Genomic DNA, 20,790 nt, shown 5'->3' on the forward strand with positions numbered 1-20,790 from the left:
AGTCTGTAGTGCAACGTGGCGTTGGTGGATGGAGCGAGACATGATGTCCCAGATGTGCTCAATTGGATTCAGGTCTGGGGAACAGGCGGGCCAGTCCATAGCATCAATGCCTTCCTCTTGCGGGAACTGCTGACACACTCAAGGCACATGATGTCTAGCATTGTCTTGCATTAGGAGGAACCCAGGGCCAACCGCACCAGCATATGGACTCACAAGGGGTCTGAGGATCTCATCTCGGTACCTAATGGCAATCAGGCTACCTCTGGTGAGCACATGGAGGGCTGTGCGGCCCCCCAAAGAAATGCAACCCCACACCATGACTGACCCACCGCCAAACCGGTCATAGTGGAGGATGTTGCAGGCAGCAGAACGTTCTCCACGGCGTCTCCAGACTCTGTCACGTGCTCAGTGTGAACCTGCTTTCATCTGTGAAGAGCACAGGGCGCCAGTGGCGAATTTGCCAATCTTGGTGTTCAATGGCAAATGCCAAACGTCCTACACGGTGTTGGGCTGTAAGCACAACCCCCACCTGTGGACGTCGGGCCCTCATACCACCCTCATGGAGTCTGTTTCTGACCGTTTGAGCAGACACATGCACATTTGTGGCCTGCTGGAGGTCATTTTGCAGGGCTCTGGCAATGCTCCTCCTTGCACAAAGGCGGAGGTAGCGGTCCTGCTGCTGGGTTGTTGCCCTCCTACGTCCTCCTCCACATCTCCTGATGTACTGGCTGTCTCCTGGTAGCGCCTCCATGCTCTGGACACTACGCTGAAACTACAATTTGAACAAATGTAGAACGATTTGTGAGCAAATGTTCAGAAATCCCTAACATTTAAATATGTGGAATGCACATTTGCACATTGAAAAAGTGGTGTGGATCCGTATTCTGTGTTTACAGAATGTTGAGATTTTCTCCCTCACCTGTCCATGTACTGCAATCCACAAATGTCGCTTCAGATGAGAGTCGGCTATCTCTATTCATTGGATAATCTTTGTCACGTGACGAGCAATGATGAATTTTCATCACGACTGTGCACTTGTTCTTAGCTAGAAGAAAGAACAGCTTCATGAAATGTGAGTATAACGTTTATTTATTCAACAAATTATGTTAAAATGTTCAACAAAGGACTTTCGTATCAATATTACATTTGACCATTGGGTGCATGCAATGCCGAGTGTGTGTATCGACAGCTAGCAGGCGATCTCGTCACCTGTTCAGACAAACCACCTAAATTAGCAGTGGTTGAAAAAGCACCCAATTGTCATACTTGATTAAAAGTAAAGATACCTTAATAGAAAATGAGTCAAGTAAAAGTCCTCTAGTAAAACACTACTTGAGTAAAAGTCTAAAATATTTGTTTTGAAATATACTTAAATATCAAAAGTAAATGTAATTGCTAAAATATACACATGTATCGAAAGTAAAAATAATTTCAAATTCCTTCTGTTAATAAACGGCACCATTTTTAAAATTGTATTTACGGAAAGCCAGAGGTATACTCAGACAATTTACAAATGAAACATTTGTGTTGAGTCCATCAGATCAGAGGTAGTAGCGATGACCAGGGATGTTCTCTTGGTAAGTGTGTGAATTGGACCATTTTTATGTTGCTAAGCATTCAAAATGTAACGAGTACTTTTAGGTGTCAGGGAAAATGTATGGAGTAAAAAGTATATTTTCTTTAGGAATGTAGTCAAGTAAAACTTGTCAAGTACAGAAACCCCTAAACACTACTTTAATAGTACTTTAAAGTATTTTTACTTAAGTACTTTACAACACTGCTTAATAGTTCATTGTTAATTCAGGAATGTGTCAATTATGAAGAACTACTCAGTAAAAAAAATCTGAGTTGGTGATCTGGCTAGCAAGCTACATTGAAATGTTGCAAATCATCTTTGTCAATCTGTCTTTCAGGGACTTAACAGGGCAATTGATGCTTTGGCAGGACAAATCACTCTTTCCCGACTGGTGTGGAGGTTTTGAGAAATAGTAACATTATCTGATTAGAAATGTTAGAAATCCAGCTGTTTTCTGCTCCGTTTAGGCTTGCTAGCCAAGTCATTTGTTGTGCATCCTTAGATAAATGTATTAATGTTGTTTCCTAGTCAATACATACATTCTGTGTCTGAGTACTGTTAATACATCTCTGTATTGTGTTGCATCGTTGAGGGGCTGGGCAATGTTGCCTGTTCAATAAAAGGCAAAGTTGTAAAAATGATTAACCTGACGATAACGCTTGACCAGCTGCTTTTGGACCATACTGCAACTCCCCACTTGTCAATCTCCCATTTATTTCAAACCTTTCCTTAGTTGTTTGATCTGACAGCTGACTCGCCCAAAGACCCACAGCAGCGTTTCCCAAAAAAGGTCCTGGGGACCTAAAGAGGTGGACTTTTTGAGGTTTTGTCCTAGCATGACTACACAGCTGATTCAGAGTAATTGGTCAAATTGATTATTTAGGCGGGCGGGCAGGCGTATCGATGTCCTTGGTCATCATAATGGGGATGATGATTTTGGAAAGCATATTTTTGATGTGATTTGAGAATGTGCGCTTTGCTTGTTATGTAACTTTGTACTTCTGCTATTTTTACAGATCCACATGCACTTTTTGAATGAGCAAATACACTTTCCACAGTTGTAAATGTTAGGGATTTCTGAATATTTGCGCACAAATCTTTGTACAGTTGTTCAAATTGTAGTTTTATTTGTGAGCTATGTTGAATATATTTACAGATCATATTTATTTATTGATTTATTTATGGTTAATATTTGAAATATTTATACAGTTTCACAGATTATGGTTTAATTTGTGAAATGTATATACATATTTCTGGACTATAGTTTTATTTTAATATATTCACACATCAAAGTTGTATTTGTGAGTTATGTTGAATATACGCACGGATCGTTGTAGACACATTTACAGAATAAAGAAACAAATCTCACTCCGTACGTAAATGGAACGAAACGGAACAGTTCGCGCAGGCGCGTTTCATTGTTTTGACTGAAAATGCCGTCGGTTTCGAAAACGGCGGCGAACGCTTCTCCTCAAACCGAGAAACCAACCCACTATACGTAAGTAAAGCAAACGTTAAATGGACAGACGTATTCCTTAAAATATCGTGCTTCTTTTATGTACAGAATATTGTTTTATAGTTGGACTGCTTGATATTTCTTCACTCGTAGTGCAGTAAAACATGGTGCTTTTCCTTTTGTAAATTCTTCCCAATGCACGCAGTTAGCCTAGCGCTATCTTGCTAGATACATATTCAAATTGATACAGTAACTGCATTTTAACAAATACGTGTGTATAATTGTATTGTGTGACCGTGAAAATGTTCCACATAAAAAAGAGGCGTAACATTAAAAATCGGAATTCGCAGGAACTTGGTTGGTGGTTAACGTTAGCTAGCCAGTCAGCGTGCTAGCGTGGACTAGGTAACGTTCGCGAAGTTGAATGGTTTGCCAGCCAGCAGTGTTATCCTTTTCCTCTTTCCACCTCGGCCTTATTTGCTGTCTGTCTACGCATATGTTTTGACGTACGTTCTGGTTGTTTGATAGAATGCAACGTCGAAAATCTTGCGTGGATTGTATGTGAATGGTCAAGGTAGCTACTCTAGCTATCACTACCAAGTAGTTTTATCAGTTCGAGTGATTGTAAAATTCAGCTACATAGCTAGCTAGTGTCAATCAAATATTCGTTGTAGATGGTGTAAACGTTTATCTCCTTACCTTTTAGCATAGATATCGTTTACTTTAAACTTCAAATAGCGAAGCTGTAATATTTATATCAAGGTTAGATGTGATATTCCCCTTGAGCTTTGGACTCTGATACTTTTTTACACGATCGATGTCAGGTGGTGTCTTTCATTAACACCGCCTTTTGTCTTTCCATTTTGCAGATATTTGAAGGAGTTTAGGACCGAACAGTGCCCTCTCTTCTTGCAGCACAAGTGCACACAACATAGACCTTTTACATGTTTTCATTGGCATTTCCTCAACCAGAGGCGACGACGACCGATTAGAAGAAGAGATGGAACTTTTAACTACAGCCCTGACGTTTATTGCACAAAATATGACGAGACTACGGGCATTTGTCCAGATGGAGAGGAGTAAGTGTGAAGCTTCAATTTATTTTCTGCTGTGAATTATTATTGTCTGGTTAGATTGTTGCTACTGTATCATGCTTATCAATGTTGTGGCTGTTGTTCATTCCGGTTGAGAATTAACTCAATTTGTGCAGGTTGCCAGTTTAGTGAGTACACTTATAACGGTGTTGCTAATATTTTATGGATGCTGCATTGTTTCAGTAGGAAGTCAGATTCATGCGAATTCCCGAAGTGAATGATCCTCGTTGCACAGAATTCAGCTCTCACTACGAGCTTGGTGATGACCTAGCTTGAACATGGTGTTGTTGACTTGTCTATTGTTCGAGCTAATGTCGATCCGCATGGCCCCGGAGTGGGACGACAGACGTTCTCAATCATGCGGAACCAATTGAATGATTCAACCACATTCATTGTCATTTCATGGATGTTTTTTTTTTTGTAATTCTCGCTGGACACGTCTGTTTTGAGCTGCAGAGTGGGGTTGAGCTTCTTCCTCCAGTTTGCGAGGAAACGATGAACACACCCCCTATTTCCTTGCTCATGATTGAACCGCCTTTGCACATAGCCTTCTCCCATTGGTCGAACAAGCAATGTTTATTGTTCACGAGTCCGTTGAAAATGAGGTCGCTTTGAACGAGTTTCTGCTTTGTATTTGTATCCTTAATGTTGTCAAAAGTACTTAATACATGGACGTGTCTGGTTTTTACCACCTGCACTTTATCATTATGTTCATTGAATCATGAATTGATAATTTTCTGTGTGGTTTCATGCAAGTACAATTCAAGTATCAGCTCAGCCTAAGCATAACTACTCTTTTATGGTAATTAATAGAGATACTGAGGGGTAGAAATTGAGTATGCAAGTCTTTATATATATATATATATTATTGCTCTATTTTATGGCTACTGCAGCATTTTTAGGCCCAACCCTCAAAGCATCAGCTAATTCCACTTAAAAAAAAATACAAAATCAGAGGAACATATTTTGAATGTTTGGGGTATGCCACTTCAGCTCATTCTTAGAACTGTATTTTTCGTTACTGGTGTGACATCAATCTACTGAAAATGAAAGTAACAAAGAATAGGCCTTACGAGCCTACATATTGTGTCATTACAAATCATGATAAATAGCATAAACAAATGGTAATAGCCTAAAATATTTGTAACATGATATAGCGTGTCAGGTTGGGCAGATACACTTTGTCACTTGAGATTACATATGAGAAGGCTTGTGGTGGTGCGGATAGACACCAAAAGAAGGATGAATTAAATGAATAAATTAGCAGTTCATCTGCATCTACCTAAAATAAAAGCTACAGTATTCAGTTACCAGGTGTCACAGGGTTATCGTAGAAAAAAAAACACAAAAACAGAATTCTACCCTGTAGTGAAGGGGGAACCTACATATCAGGATACTATTTTTGACGATATATCCTATTCACAATATATTCTTTATGCTATAGTTGCCGGTACCTACACCAAATCTCCAGTATTTTTCCTTCATAGAGAACAAGCGATCTTCTTTTTCAATAGGGAGCCAATTGCAATCCTTATTTTATCAGCACTTAAGTATTGAAATAGAATTGTGAAGTCCCAGGCATTTCCCAGCCCTACTAACCTGTCCTGAGTAATATTACAAAATGCCCATGCTTGGCCTACTGGAGCATATGTACTTGTTACTATACTTACTGACAGCCCTATCAGTTAAAATGGAAATGTTAATATTTTTATTTTATTTAACTAGGCAAGTCAAATTCTTATTTTCAATGATGGCCTAGGAACAGTGGGTTAACTGCCTTGTTCAGGGTCAGAACGACAGATTTTTACCTTGTCAGCTCAGGGATTTGTTCTTGCAACCTTTCACTTACTAGTCCAATGCTCTAACTGCTAGGCTACCGGCCACCAGATGTGTTGGTTGGGGATTTTACAAGTCTCCCTACAAAATTAACAGAATTAAAGGTTCACTGAAAGGAAGCAAGCTATACAGCTAATAACCTAGCCTATTTAATAAGACAGGATAGATGTTCTAGATTATATATTGAGAAAGATGCTGTTCAGCATTAAGAAGAACAGCTCTGAAACATGATATTCAAGCCACTTCTATAATTTGGGCTGATTTGTGTCGGAGCACCATAAAGAAATTGAGTAACTCGAGACGTCTCACTCACTAGTTCAATGACAATCATGAATGGCACAGGTCTGGTTAGTGTGTTGGTCAGATCCACAGTTTAGTGATATCTAGAGGTAGAGACTAGCTGTGATAAAAGTATTTGTGGCAAATGTGTAGCATACTGAATACTTTATAGTGGTTTATCATTGAGAGGTTGAGTTCCAGTTTCCTATATCAGTGTATTTGGAATTTCACAGCAGAAAGTAAATTATGTTCCTCAATTCAACCTGGTGTTATATTGAAAGTTCTATACTATATATATATATATATATATATATATATATATATATATATATATATATATATATATATATATATATATATATATATATACACAAAATATTTAAACTCTGCCTGAGAGCGAGCACTTGCACTCTCTATTCCTCATTCTACCAGTGGCTGCTCTCTTCTCGTGACATCACATCCGTTGCCATGGTTACTGCTGCGGAGTAAGAAGGTTTTTGCTGTATTTGAGGAAATTATTTGTTTTCAATGTGAATTTGAGCACATTCATAGCGATTGTATTATTTCTGTTCAATTCCTCACCATACATCAAAGCCTGTGAGAGCGCTGTATCTATAAAAGGCGTTGCATTCCTCTGACTCCCACTGTGGGCATTGGCTACATTTTTGTTTGTCTGATGTGCATATTAAGCACCAAGAAGAACGGTTGCCACTAATACAGGGAGGAAGACTGATATCTCTCATTATGCTCTGTAACTCATTCCTTTAGCCTCGGTCTGTTTCCATTCAATTAAAGCACAGCATGGATTTCTAGAAACATAGGATAGAGACCGATTTTATGCAGATTGTATCTCTGTCACATCAAATCCTGATAATTTTAACGAGGAAGTCTGCATTTGTCTAATCATCGCTTCCTTTCCTGTCTAGCTGTCCTTATTTGCACCGGACCACTGGTGACACAGAGCGCAAGTACCATCTTCGCTATTACAAGACTGGTACCTGTATCCATGAAACTGATGCCCGCGGGCACTGCGTGAAGAACGGCCTGCACTGCGCCTTTGCCCATGGCCCACATGATCTCCGCCCCCCTGTCTACGATATCAGGTGATCTATCATGCCTTTAGTAACCACTCTGTTCTCAAGGTGTCATACCATCAACAGACATGTGAATAGGCTTGTTAAGCCAGTTAGCTGAGTACACAACGATAAATCATGCAAGGTCTAACCATCCACTGACAAAATGTACCAACTGATTCCATTCGTACATCATAGTTTTAATGAAGTTCTTACTTTTACCCGTAGACTATATTTTTGAAGCTGTCAACCCCTTCTCTACCATTGTTAGTGTTACTTTGATTCAACTTGGTACGTCTAGCTGTGTCCGCTGAAGTGATAATAGTCTGTATCCACTCCAGTACATGCCTATACATGGCAGTGGGAGAATGAAGTGTGTTCATCTATTTTCTTAGCTCAATTAGTCTGCATGATGCCTCTCAAATTGGCTGGGGCTAAGAGCAGATGAAACCACAATTTTATCTTCATAGACATCGGTCATAGTGTACTTATTGCCAGGGTTGATGTTGGTTTTGTTGAGTACCATTTACTGTGCAAACAATTAGTGTTAAATTAAAGTGTTAGTGTTATTTCTTTAATGGGATGAAAGATTCAGTGGTATATTTTAAGTAATATCCCTCCACATCTCAGAGATGGATACAAAAAGTAGGCCAATATCTGTATAATGCAAGCAATGGACTTAAGCATAACATACATTTGCTATTTTACTATGAATCATGTGTTCACATTTTAAATACCCGTCACTGGAAAATAGCAATACCCTGTCCAACGTCCCATGAATGACATCACATTAAGGAATGGGAGCTTGAATTAATTCAACAAAAACAACACTAAATGTGGTATCAGAGGCACGCTCAAGCGTTGCCTAGCAACTGTTGAGCAGAACAAGCCTAAGAGCAAGGTATTGCCTGAATATTCTACATTTGTCTCTTCCTCTTTTTTGTTTGTTTTGTGTAGTAGCTCTCTCACTGATCTTCTTCATGTGTATAGAGAGATCCAGGCACAGGAAGCCCTCCAGAATGGCCAGTTGGGATCTGGAGAGGGTATCCCTGATCTACAGCCTGGAGTACTGGCCAGCCAAGCCATGATAGAGAAGACTCTTACAGAGGACCCCCGGTGGCAAGGTGAGCAGCAGACACATTGAATCTGGTGGCGGTGTCACCCAGTGCCACATTATTTTTCTATTGATTGGATTTCCTTGACCTGTTGTGTTATATTTTGGCATTAGGTCAATAACAGAATGTCTTACACTGAGTATGTTTATATGCACATTAATACATCTATATTAAACTGATTATGTCAGAGTATGGCATTAGTCATATTAACACCTTACTCTGCTTATCTTAATTGGTGTAAGATCATAATGGTAGTAAGCATGCGCCGATTAAAACACCTGGATTTCGGTGCACTCGTTCTCATTATTAGGACATGTAAATGCTTTAATCAGAGTTCAGAGGTGTGCACAAGCTTCCTACTTTTGTCGAGTGAAGTGAGTGAGTATGCATATTAAAAATAGTTTTCACATACAAACTTTGTCTGGACTAAGAATCTAAATGTTTTCGCTGGTAGAGCATTTATTTTTATATATTTTTTTCAAATCTTTTTTTTCTGCATTCATCAAAGTCCCGTCAGGTAACCTGATTTCAGATGTCCATGTAAACAGGATTATTAGGGAACTCGTTCTTGAAAAGCATGTAAATGTTTTAAATCGAGATTATATTAATCTGACTATCCACAATAATTGTTTGTTGTGTACATGCAACATACTCATTGTGTGCTTTCCTTCCAGACACCAATTTTGTTTTAGCGAACTACAAAACAGAGCAGTGCACCAAGCCTCCACGACTATGCAGGCAGGGCTATGCCTGCCCTCACTACCACAATAGTAGAGACAGAAGACGAAATCCACGCAAGTTCAAATACAGGTAGGAGATTAGGACTGTCTAACAACAAAGAGAATGCCTTTGACAACTGTAATAATTCTGTAATATGTAGTTAACCTCTTGAATGATGTGTCAGGTCAACTCCGTGTCCCAATGTGAAACATGGGGATGAGTGGGGCGAGCCATCGAAGTGTGACAGTGGAGACAGCTGTCAATACTGTCACTCACGCACTGAACAGCAGTTCCACCCAGAGGTAAGTGGGACATTTGACACTTTTTTAAAATAAATGCTTAGCACATTTTGTCTCTTGCAATGGGGAATCTGTCAAACCTTGTTTTGGGAAAATGCCACACAGTTATGAGCAGAGAACCTGTCTTTCTCACTTCAGATCTACAAATCCACCAAATGCAATGACATGAGGCAAACTGGTTATTGTCCTAGAGGGCCATTCTGTGCGTTTGCGCATGTAGAAAGTAAGTGAAGCTCCTCAAAATAAGGCAACTCTGTCTTGCTTGTTGGTAACTTCTCAAACTTAAAACCTCCTGTCTGTGATTGTGTATTTTTTCAGGAATTCCCTCCACGGAAGAGACCATGAACTCGTTGCTAACAGCGATGCAGTCGGGCTCCCAGGCCAAGCTGGGCTCTCAGCAGTATTCAGAGTGTCCGGTCAGCGAGTGGGGCAGCAGTGCACACTCCATCAGCAGCATCAACAACGGCCAAGTGGGGAATGTATGTGATCTGCTTCTCTCCACTGTCTTTTACAAAGGCATCTCAGTTTGAATGAAAAACATGCAGTCTATAGATTAGACCCTGAAAAGACATTTAAGCTGTTAACTTTCCTTATTTGTTACACCTTTGTTTTGTATATTCTTGTCATTTTATGTTTCCGTTCTTCTGTGTTCTGTACTTGCCTTGTATTTCACTAGTCTGTAACATCATTTTGTTTCTGGTAGTACTAGTGCACCAAGAAATACACAGCGTAATTCAAATTAATATAGGATTCAACAGAAACCAAACTTGAACAATTCAGTGTCATTTTCTCTCTCTGAAGCCAATATTCCATCTAAACATCTTCAGTTATCATCTGCTCTCTGGCCTCGTTAGGAAAGCTGGGCTTGTTTGGCTGGCTCTAAAACCCTATTAAGATCATGTGTACTTCTCTCCCTCAGGTTTCATATTCTAATAGTCCGACTGTAACGCCAAGCTCAGGAAGCAACAGTTCATTGTCCCCAATCGGACCCATCGGCAGGTCCAAATGCTTAACTAATGGTAGCTTATGTTCAGAGTCCACCACGTCAAGTGTGTCATCTCTGACGTCTAACTATCCCAAAGCGCCGGGCTTTGAACGCGAGGATCAGGTACTACAATAAGACTGCTCTCTCTCTTTCCCCGTCCTTATGGGAAGACCCCTGTACTCCGCTTAGTGTAGGGCCTGACCCACTGCTATACACACTTTGGTCATAGTTTCCATTATTTTGATTTATTTCTATATTCAATTATTTGTCAGTCACTTTTTTTATGTTGTCATTTTCTATAAATTTGTGATGACTTGGTGAATACTGAAATTAACAACCAAGGTAAAAAATAAATAATAATTTACCCATTCCAGGTCAAATTCAGTGTTCTGCTTAACATTTTATGAACCTAGATTAGACATTGTTTGGATATGTGACTTGTATTCATGTTATATATTAGTTATATATTAGTTATAAAACAAATGTCTGCTTATTTAGTTTTAGACTGTCTTAATGGCTTGTGGTGATGACCTTTTCTCTTTTTTGATAGGGCTGCAGATGACTGATTTATTAACTGAATTTTCTTCACTTTTAAGAAAGGTGTTGGCTTTCTAAGACCCAGCCAATTGTTGGGTTTAAGTGTTGGGTCATGTGAATGTGCTGTCTGTTTTCAGATAAAGAACTATAAGGGACATATCGATCAAAAGATGATGGACCAAGACAAGCAGGTGAATAACTTAAGCATTTGTCATTGCCTTTGTATTTCTAGAGGCTAGTGACCGTGTTTCCCCTATATTAATTTATCGCCAGTCCAAAAAATATGATTTATGGAGAATCATTTTCATTTTGAGTGTAAACTTAAATGACAACCAGATATAAATCATGTAGAAAAGATAATGGAGCTATATATTTTTTAAAATAAGATCATCTTTGAGAACTAATAATCACCAAAAATAAAAACTATACAGTCAGGGAGAGTATAAAATTCCAAAAATGGCATGGGACCCCCATTGATATGTTCATGTTTGAGTCACTGATAGCATAAGCCATGGCAAAATGTGTAGAATTGCAGGAACTTTGCCACCTATGCTGAAAATAAACATAGGGGAAACACTGTTTGTGATATGTAGAACATTTTCTATTTAAAGGTATTCCTGTGGAGGCAAAGGGGTTTTGCTGTTATAATTTCAAAGTCATTGGGATCCGTCCAATCGACTTGATAAAAAGGCCTATTCATGATCTCCCATCTAAAGCATATGACCAGGCACGGTATCTGTGGCTTGTCTTCTTAACCGAGCACCAATGTAGTAAAGCTAAGTATTGCTCAAAATGACACTATTAATGAAACAATGCCTTGCTATGTACGCCTCTTTTACAGACACACAATAGTGTATTCTCTGGGATGAACCCTCTGGCATCCAGCATAACCTCCAGTATAGAATCTAGCCTGGCCTCCAGTATTGGATCAGATAGTTCCTCACCCACCACCTTATCAACAATGAATGCAAAAGCAACCCCATTCTATCCTGGGAGCAATACTGTGGAGTCAGTTATAGGTAAGTGTACTTGTATTGTACAAACTTGTTTGAGGGGTGAATGTACCTCTTTATACAAGGAAAACTTATTTTCCTAATAAAAAAAGCTACTTGCCTTTTCTTTCAGGTTCTGCACTTGACCTGAATTTTTGTGACATCAATGTTGCCTCTCTTGATAAAGAGTTTGAGGAGCAAGAAAACAACAGTCTTGGTTTAAGTAAGCAAACCTTTTTTGAAATATTGAACACAATTGACTTAAGTGTGTTCTACAATTTTAAATTGCGAAGTTGATTTATGCTTCCCATTGCCCTCTAGGTCAAAGGATGTTGGGAGGATCTGCTCCGGTCAACATTCCTGGCTCCCTTGCACGGTCTTCTTCATTGAATTCCAACTCCTCGCTCTCTGCATCCCCTCTGAGCTCTCTCTCCCAGTCCCTGTCCCAGTGCCTGTTGTCAGGAATGGCTCCACAGCAGACTCAACCTCAGGGCCTGCTAACCAAACCTGAGCATGGCCTTCTGGGAACACCTACCTCCTCTCAGAACTCTCTGGGTAAGTTAACAATATAATATTTACTAGCAATCTTGACAGACATGCATGAGTGAGCATTATTCTTTTACTTATGAGGCATCAGCAACAATTTTATAAATGCAACACTTTTTTTGTTTTTGTGCTTTGACATGAAACAATTGTCCTGATCCACCTTATAGGTTTGAATGGGGGAGCTAGCAGCATATGGGACTTTGTGAGTGGCAACTTCTCTCCCAGCCCATCACCAGTGTTCAGCAGCCTGGGCTCCACCACTGTGAGCAGCAGCGCTGATCTGAACCGGCTCTTCAGGGAGCTGGACGAGGCCAAGAGGAAGATCAAGCAATGGGAAGACGCGTGGCACCAGGTCAAGCAGGTCAGTCACTAGACCCATGCAAGAACTATGACATGAACTAAAGGCACTGTCTCCGTAAGCAATACATCCCGACCCTTGTTAAACCAACATGTCTGTCTGTTCCAGGCATGTGAGGCCTGGCAGAAAGACTCCCATGATGCAAAAGAACAAGCAAAGTCAGTCGAGGCGGAGCGGCAGCTGGCAGAGCAGACGCGAGAGGACACGGAGCGCAAGCTGAAGGAGCTCCAGGGGGACTTTGACGTGCTGTGTCGCTCCCCTGGCACACCCCTGCTTAGAAGCTATGGAGACCTGGACCAGCTCCCTCTACCAAAGCTCCACTCCATCCAGAGCCAGCTGCGCACTGATCTAGACCTTATAGACGGGGTAAGACGGGCTAGATACTAAGCACATTGTTATTTATAGTGATCAGGATATACATTATGGCAGACTATTTAGCCTAGTGAAGCATTAAAAAAAAAATATATATACATATTTTTAAAGATCTTTCTAGGAATCATTGTATTGAGTTATGTTGCGAGTAGTTTCTGATACAACCTCTTCTCTTCCCAACACAGGTATTATATCAGCTTCAGTCAAAGAAATGTATAGTTTGCCAAACGCATGATCGTTGCATAGTCCTGCAGCCTTGCCAACATTATGTACTTTGTAAGAACTGTGCACCTAGTAAATCAGAATGTCCATACTGTAAGACAAAAATATTGAAGTGGTGATGTACAATTATTCAAGGTACTACTTAAGGAATTTGCCCTTTGAAGAACTACTAATACATGCTTACATTTTATAAATAGCATTTTGTTTCACTTTCATATAGTAATTCAATTAATAGTTTAATTTGAACTACATAAATTGTGTTTGTTAAATCAAGTACTTAAATGTAATGTTATTTTGTATTGTAAAGGATCACTTACATTTTCCAAAAGTTTGGGCATCCATTGTTCAAGTGGGCCTAATTTGACTTTATCACTGAAACACATCAGTCAAACATTATTATTAGTTTTGCAATCATCTTTGTGAAGATTGATTTCTTGTAAAGCACTTTGTTGACCTGGGAATTTGTTAAAGGGTATTTTAGAAATGAGCTTTGAGCTGTTTTTGTTAGATTTATATATATTTTTTCTTAATATGCTAATGTGTCTCGCTTTTGTGTGTACTGTGAAACATACTAGAATATTTCATGTTTCCTATTGTTAAATCATGGTATAGTTCTATATATCTTGTTAGTTTTCATAGAAAAGTGCTAAACAATAGTTTCTACTTTTCATTCTTTAATTTATACCTTTCTGTCAAAGTACACACTTTTGAATGCATTTTAGGCATAACCAGCAGCTGTAATCTCAGTAAGGCACATTTATGCTAAAGCAGTTAGGAAATCAATTACTGTGTCTTTTAGTGATTACTGAATTGTTCATTATGTAGTTGTTAGAGGAGCATGTCTTGATGTACATAAGTCTGACATGGTGAATTTGATAGGATTCCTACTAGCTCTCAAACATGTCTAGAACTTATCTGATACTTGGCTTCTACTCTAGTCTCAAGTGCCTTGCCTTAGATGATAACCATGACCATCGATTCTTAGAGGATTGTTGTAAAAGCAGACACAGGTAGTCAAAGCCTCTGCACATATATCTACTTAATATTGTTACTTTGCATCATGTGTATTGCCCAATCCTATGTCAAAGTATTTCCTCAGATTATAGTTGTATGAAGATATACATCTTGTCAGTGCCTGTGTCCTGACTTCACGCATACAAAACATAAAACAATATATTTTCCTTGTCTACACAGGCAATGGTGCTTTTTGATGCGGCTTCAGTATAATTTCAAATGACCATTTTTGATTTAGTGTTTGGGAGTATGCAAGCAAGGAAACAACTCTGGTCTTGTTTGTAAACCAGATAAAAACAGGCTATACATTTTAGACTGGTGTTTATTGTAAGGTGCATCATTGGTGTTGAACCTGTAAGTTGTGTTTTCAAATATGACAGTGTAATGTGCTTAGCTAGGTTAATCTAATTGAAATGACCTTCTACTGTGTTCAAAATGTATTTTTCCTCACTCTATATCTTGGTCCTTTTAATATTTGCAGCAATTAGTATGTTCAGTAGAAAGAACCTTATATATTCCCAGGTACACGATTTGTAACTTAGTTTGAAAAATTGAGAAATACAATTGTTTACATTTACATGGATGGTAATTCAGAGAAAAACAAAACTTGTGTTTCTCCTAAAATAAAAAAGGTATTGTGATCCCTCATGTTTATCAAGTTAAAATGGCAGGTGAAACAATTTTATTGCATGTCTTATAATCGTCATACGTTAACCAGCTACAAATCTAGATCACTGCCAGATATATTTGTATTGTCAGTCTAGCATACTGTAGAGTCGATCACTTCACTTTTGCAAGCTTTGTTGCTGCTGAGAGAAAGATGTAAACATATAGTTGTAATGCATTTAGATTCTTGAATGTTATTGTGCATACACAGTTCAGACATCAGTACATTATTTTACTTATATACACACACACACACACACACACACACACAGTGGGGAGAACAAGTATTTGATATACTGCCGATTTTGCAGGTTTTCCCACTTACAAAGCATGTAGAGGTCTAATTTTTATCATGGGTACACTTCAACTGTGAGAGACCGAATCTAAAACAAAAATACAGAAAATCACATTGTATGATTAAGTAATTAATTAGCATTTTATTGCATTACAAGTATTTGATACATCAGAAAAGCAGAACTTAATATTTGGTATAGAAACTTGTTTGCAATTAGAGATCACATGTTTCCTGTAGTTCTTGACCAGGTTTGCACACACTGCAGCAGGGATTTTGTCCCACTTCTCCATACAGACCTTCTCCAGATCCTTCAGGTTTCGGGGCAGTCGCTGGGCAATACGGACTTTCAGCTCCCTCCAAAGATGTTCTATTGAGTTCAGGTCTGGAGACTGGCTAGACCACTCCAGGACCTTGAGATGCTTCTTACGGGGCCACTCCTTAGTTGCCATGGCTGTGTGTTTCGGGTCGTTGTAATGCTGGAAGACCCAGCCACGACCCATCTTCAATGTTCTTACTGAGGGAAGGAGGTTGTTGGCCAAGATCTCGCGATACATGGCCCCATCCACCCTCCCCTCAATACGGTGCAGTCGTCCTGTCCCCTTTGCAGAAAAGCATCCCCAAAGAATGCTTCCACCTCCATGCTTCACGGTTGGGATGGTGTTCTTGGGGTTGTACTCATCCTTCTACCTACAATACCTACAAACACAGCGAGTGGAGTTTAGACCAAAAAGCTCTATTTTTGTCTCATCAGACCACATGACCTTCTCCCATTCCTCCTCTGGATCATCCAGATGGTCATTGGCAAACTTGCAACGGGCCTGGACATGCACTGGCTTGAGCAGGGGGACCTTGCGTGCGCTGCAGGAATTTAAACCATGATGGCGTAGTGTGTTACTAATGCTTTTCTTTGAGACTGTGGTCCTAGCTCTCTTCAGGTCATTGACCAGGTCTTGCCGTGTGGTTCTGGGCTGATCCCTCATCTTCCTCATGATCATTGATGCCCCACGAGGTGAGATCTTGCATGGAGCCCCAGACCGAGGGTGATTGACCGTTATCTTGAATTTCTTCCATTTTTTAATAATTGCGCAAACAGTTGTTGCCTTCTCACCAAGCTGCTTGCCTATTGTCCTGTAGCCCATCCCAGCCTTGTGCAGGTCTACACTTTTTTTTATCCCTGATGTCCTTACACAGTTCTCTGGTCTTGGCCATTGTGGAGAGGTTTGAGTGTGTGGACCGGTGTCTTTTTATACAGGTGCAGTTAATACAGGTAATGAGTGGAGAACAGGAGGCCTCTTAAAGAAAAACTAACAGGTCTGTGAGAGCTGGAATTCTAACTGTTTGGTAGGTGATCAAATACTTATGCCATGCAATACAATGTGATTATCGTTTTAGATTCTGTCTCTCACAGTTGAAGTGTACCTATGATTAAAACAAGTCCAGACCTCTACATGCTTTGTAAGTAGGAAACACTGATTTTGCAGGTTATCAAATACTTGTTATCCCCAATGTGTGTGTAGATATCTCTATCAAAATGGCGTCATAACAATGACTCTTGTTACCTAACATTCAGAGACGTGTTATGGCGTCTAACATTTGGTATACCAAGTTTATAACTTCTATAATGTTATAGTTCAAGTAAAGTACCACTTAAACAAAGACTCATTAGATTAAAATGTTTTGATTTTCGTTTTAGTCACAAGTTCGGGTACTTTTGTGAATCTTTGAAACATTGTTACAGGCCAGTCAATGTACTGCTTTAGAATGTCTCGATTCTTAAATTGGTTGGAGAATCCTAATAAAGCTACTGGGCTACAGTAAATGCTCTCCCCAATTTTTAATATCACAGGTTTTTTGTATTTTTCCTGTGATGCCAACTAAGTTAATGTGAACTTGACTCAAATGAACCAAAGTGGTGTGGTAGTTTGTTCTTGTAGTTACTTTAGAAATATGTATTGAAATGTACAATTAGTATAACATTCTCTTCAATTGTTCTATGACAAAGAACTATGCCAACTGCTTTTGCTGACAACAATAGTAATGGACTTGAAGCCCATTTGTAGTTTTACCAAAGACCTTTATTGCTATTATGTTTCCTTTTAATTAAAACAAAACTTACTTTTAGTAATCTAAGCAAATTGTTAACCTAATTTGAAACAAACCTAACACCTAATATAGATTTGGTGTGCATTTACAGAAACTAATGGCATCACTGCTTTTTTGTAAAACAAATGACTGGTCAGCAGCATACACATCATTCTAATTGGCAGTTGTCTACAGTGAAGGAATTTCAGAAGTTAGTGACATGTTAATCTTAAGTGGCCATATAGATGAGTACCAGTGGAGGCTGCTGAGGGGAGGATGGCTCATAATATTGTCTGGAACGGAGTGAATGGAATGGTATGATACCATTTCACCGATTCCGCTCCAGCCATTACCACGAGCCTGTCCTCTCCAATTAAGGTGCCACTGTGATGAGTACTATTTTGAAGTATGTTTGTCTTTTCACTTTACAGCTAAAATCTCAATCAGTTTTAAATATTGATGGTTGTGCACTACTTGTATGCTGTCAGGAGTATAGATTATACTTTGACTGTAATGTGCTTTTGTTTTCATTTGACTGGCGTTTTTCTTTGTTTTAATTTACTGCAGTCATTGGAAAGATGGCGATAGTGTATCATTTGTTTATTGTTAGATATTTGAGTGAGTCATTGACGGGTGAAATGACAGAACTTGATTTATTTAAACCAGCATCAATGGCAGATACAGATGTGAGTAAGTTTAAGGAGCAACTCTTATCACTCATTTGTTCTTGGTCCTTAAGCCCTCTTCAATGTGGCATACTAAGTATACATCTCCCTTTTACACTGAATAAGAAAAAATGTAAGCTCATATTTTATAAATATGGCTCTAAATCATTCAATGTTATGGCTATATTAAACTAATGTTCTTTTACTATGGACCCATTTCATTTTTAAAAATTTTATAAATCTGTGCCTTTTGATGTTAATGTCATATTTTACCTGGCATTTGAAGAGTATTGCTCTTTTAATGAGGGTAAATTGTTATTACAGTAAAACTGAAAAATAATCAAAATTCTAGTGCCTTTAGATAATTGTATGTACCATAATCTCCCCTATTAAATTCTGTGCTGGATACCACTCAGATGAGCTTTTTCGATATTATCACTTAGCTTTGTCGCTCTGAAAAGTAAAGAATTCTGTGTAAAGAGCTTGCATTCATAAGTGATCAGAGAAGGGCCGTTTTGAACCTTAGAACCTTTGGGCAACCTTAGAATGATGAATACTGCTTCTTCATCTCAGTCTGTATTTGCCATATCATATCACTCATAACATGCCACTATACCTACCACCAATAAATATGATTATTTCTGTACTCATCTTTATTGGCACAAGAAAAAAAGACAATTACTGTTAAAGAGAAGCACCAAGTAGGACTCATTGTTTTGTAAATTTAAATGTAATTGAGATGTAACAATGCTCTGCAGTGGATTAGCAATCTATTTTGCATTTTTGTGAAGTGTTTGTTTCCTTGTTTTATTAAATATTGTGATCATGGAACCTGAAGATTTTATGCAATCTTGTACGTACATAAATGTATGAAGCTGTTCCAATTTTAGTATGGGGGAAAAAATGCATATTGCAGCAGAACTTCTGTAAAAACATTTAATTGTTCCCAATAGTTAATTTCAATATGTTAATTTAACATAGAAACCCTGAAATATTGAATGTACCGTTCTAAATGAGAGATTTAATAGGTCACTGGAATAAAATGGAGAGCAGTTCATCCGTTAGCTATGATGAAGCATCTAGTTTTGTGAATTGCTATACAATGAAATAAATGTAAGACACATGCAGTTTTCCGGTCTCTGTATTTATCAGTGTAGTGATTTAAGGGGAGGGGGGAATACATTTGATTTTCTCAGGGTTTCAGTTACGACTGTAGGATAAAAGGTTTTTAATTGTGAACTGTAGTTCATAGATGTATTTACGTTGATGTTGATGGAAGTAGACATTTGTATTACGAATGAGAAACATGTCCCTTATTTTGTTACAAAGTATGGACAAATAGGACATTGTATATTGAATTAGTATTCAACTACTCCATAGAAATGATCAATGGGAGTTCACCTGTGTTAAAGTTCACCCTCTTTATTGAATCAAAGAATGGCCTGATTTGGCTTTTTACAAAAAATTAAGTAGAAGGTATTGAATCTTTTGCTTGTAGAGTATCATTAACTTGTTCAATTGTACTGCAACATTATGCAATGGTTTACATAATTCACTATTTGTATCTTGGGAATTAAAACCATTTTTGATCTTAAATGTGTTGAGTATTTGTTTCATGGATTTAAAACCAATGTAGTAATAAAGGTATGTACTTCTAGTTCACTAAACTCCAACGATTAATGCCCCATGACAAGTATAATCTTGCAATAACAAACATGAACCAGCATTTATTTTCTTCACATGAAAATAGCCTTTTTTTTCTTTTTTGGGGGGTTACATAAGGTTTCTTACTACAACCAATTAAATAAATATTTTCTTTATACAGTATTGGAATGTATCAAATGGATTATAATCAAAGATTGGCACAGAATTCCAGAAAATAGGTTGGCCCTCTTGGTAATGCACTATAGAATTAAGGTTCACTCAGATTACTGTGGTACAATGGCATGATGACTATCAGGAGACAGGACATCAAATAGATGGCACAGCAGCTGCAATGCCTAGAGCCAAAACAGATGAGATGTTCTCGGAGGTGCTTGTTATCAATGGTGCTTTCTTACATTTACATTTAAGTCATTTAGCAGACGCTCTTATCCAGAGCGACTTACAAATTGGTGCATTCACCTTATGACATCCAGTGGAACAGCCACTTTACAATAGTGCATCTAAATCTTTTAAGGGGGGGGGGTGAGAAGGATTACTTTATCCTATCCTAGGTATTCCTTAAAGAGGTGGGGTTTCAGGTGTCTCCGGAAGGTGGTGATTGACTCCGCTGTCCTGGCGTCGTGAGGGAGTTTGTTCCACCATTGGGGGGCCAGAGCAGCGAACAGTTTTGACTGGGCTGAGCGGGAACTGTACTTCCTCAGTGGTAGGGAGGCGAGCAGGCCAGGGGTGGATGAACGCAGTGCCCTTGTTTGGGTGTAGGGCCTGATCAGAGCCTGGAGGTACTGAGGTGCCGTTCCCCTCACAGCTCCGTAGGCAAGCACCATGGTCTTGTAGCGGATGCGAGCTTCAACTGGAAGCCAGTGGAGAGAGCGGAGGAGCGGGGTGACGTGAGAGAACTTGGGAAGGTTGAACACCAGACGGGCTGCGGCGTTCTGGATGAGTT

At 39.0% G+C, this 20,790-nt stretch overlaps 1 protein-coding gene across 2 annotated transcripts; it reads left to right on the forward strand.

Annotated features, from left to right (window-relative positions):
• The first annotated feature begins 2,909 nt into the window (after window positions 1-2,909).
• Window positions 2,910-19,778, forward strand: LOC118384527 (putative E3 ubiquitin-protein ligase UNKL). 2 transcript variants are annotated; one of them, XM_035771130.2, is made up of 16 exons: window positions 2,910-3,074; window positions 3,902-4,111; window positions 7,168-7,344; window positions 8,305-8,438; window positions 9,104-9,239; window positions 9,334-9,451; window positions 9,587-9,671; window positions 9,767-9,927; window positions 10,368-10,556; window positions 11,108-11,161; window positions 11,812-11,989; window positions 12,096-12,185; window positions 12,284-12,517; window positions 12,676-12,869; window positions 12,975-13,232; window positions 13,424-19,778. In XM_035771130.2, exons 1-16 carry the CDS (start codon window positions 3,010-3,012, stop codon window positions 13,577-13,579), a joined length of 2,439 nt encoding a protein of 812 aa, XP_035627023.1. In that variant the 5' UTR covers window positions 2,910-3,009; the 3' UTR covers window positions 13,580-19,778. The 2 variants fall into 2 exon arrangements, with proteins under 2 accessions (XP_035627023.1, XP_035627024.1); XM_035771131.2 differs by lacking the exon at window positions 10,368-10,556.
• Window positions 19,779-20,790: the final 1,012 nt, after the last annotated feature.

This window comes from Oncorhynchus keta, chromosome 32 (genome assembly GCF_023373465.1).
Source record: "Oncorhynchus keta strain PuntledgeMale-10-30-2019 chromosome 32, Oket_V2, whole genome shotgun sequence".
In the NCBI taxonomy this organism is placed as follows: Eukaryota; Metazoa; Chordata; class Actinopteri; order Salmoniformes; family Salmonidae; genus Oncorhynchus; species Oncorhynchus keta.

What these genes read in the sequence shown, in the direction of transcription:
- LOC118384527 (XM_035771130.2), top strand. Translation starts at nt 3,010, where the DNA reads ATGCCGTCGGTTTCGAAAACGGCGGCGAACGCTTCTCCTCAAACCGAG. An exon ending in ATTTGTCCAGATGGAGAGGA is followed by an intron (nt 4,112 to 7,167) that starts GTAAGTGTGAAG and finishes TTTCCTGTCTAG; the next exon opens with CTGTCCTTATTTGCACCGGA. An exon ending in TGATGGACCAAGACAAGCAG is followed by an intron (nt 11,162 to 11,811) that starts GTGAATAACTTA and finishes CCTCTTTTACAG; the next exon opens with ACACACAATAGTGTATTCTC.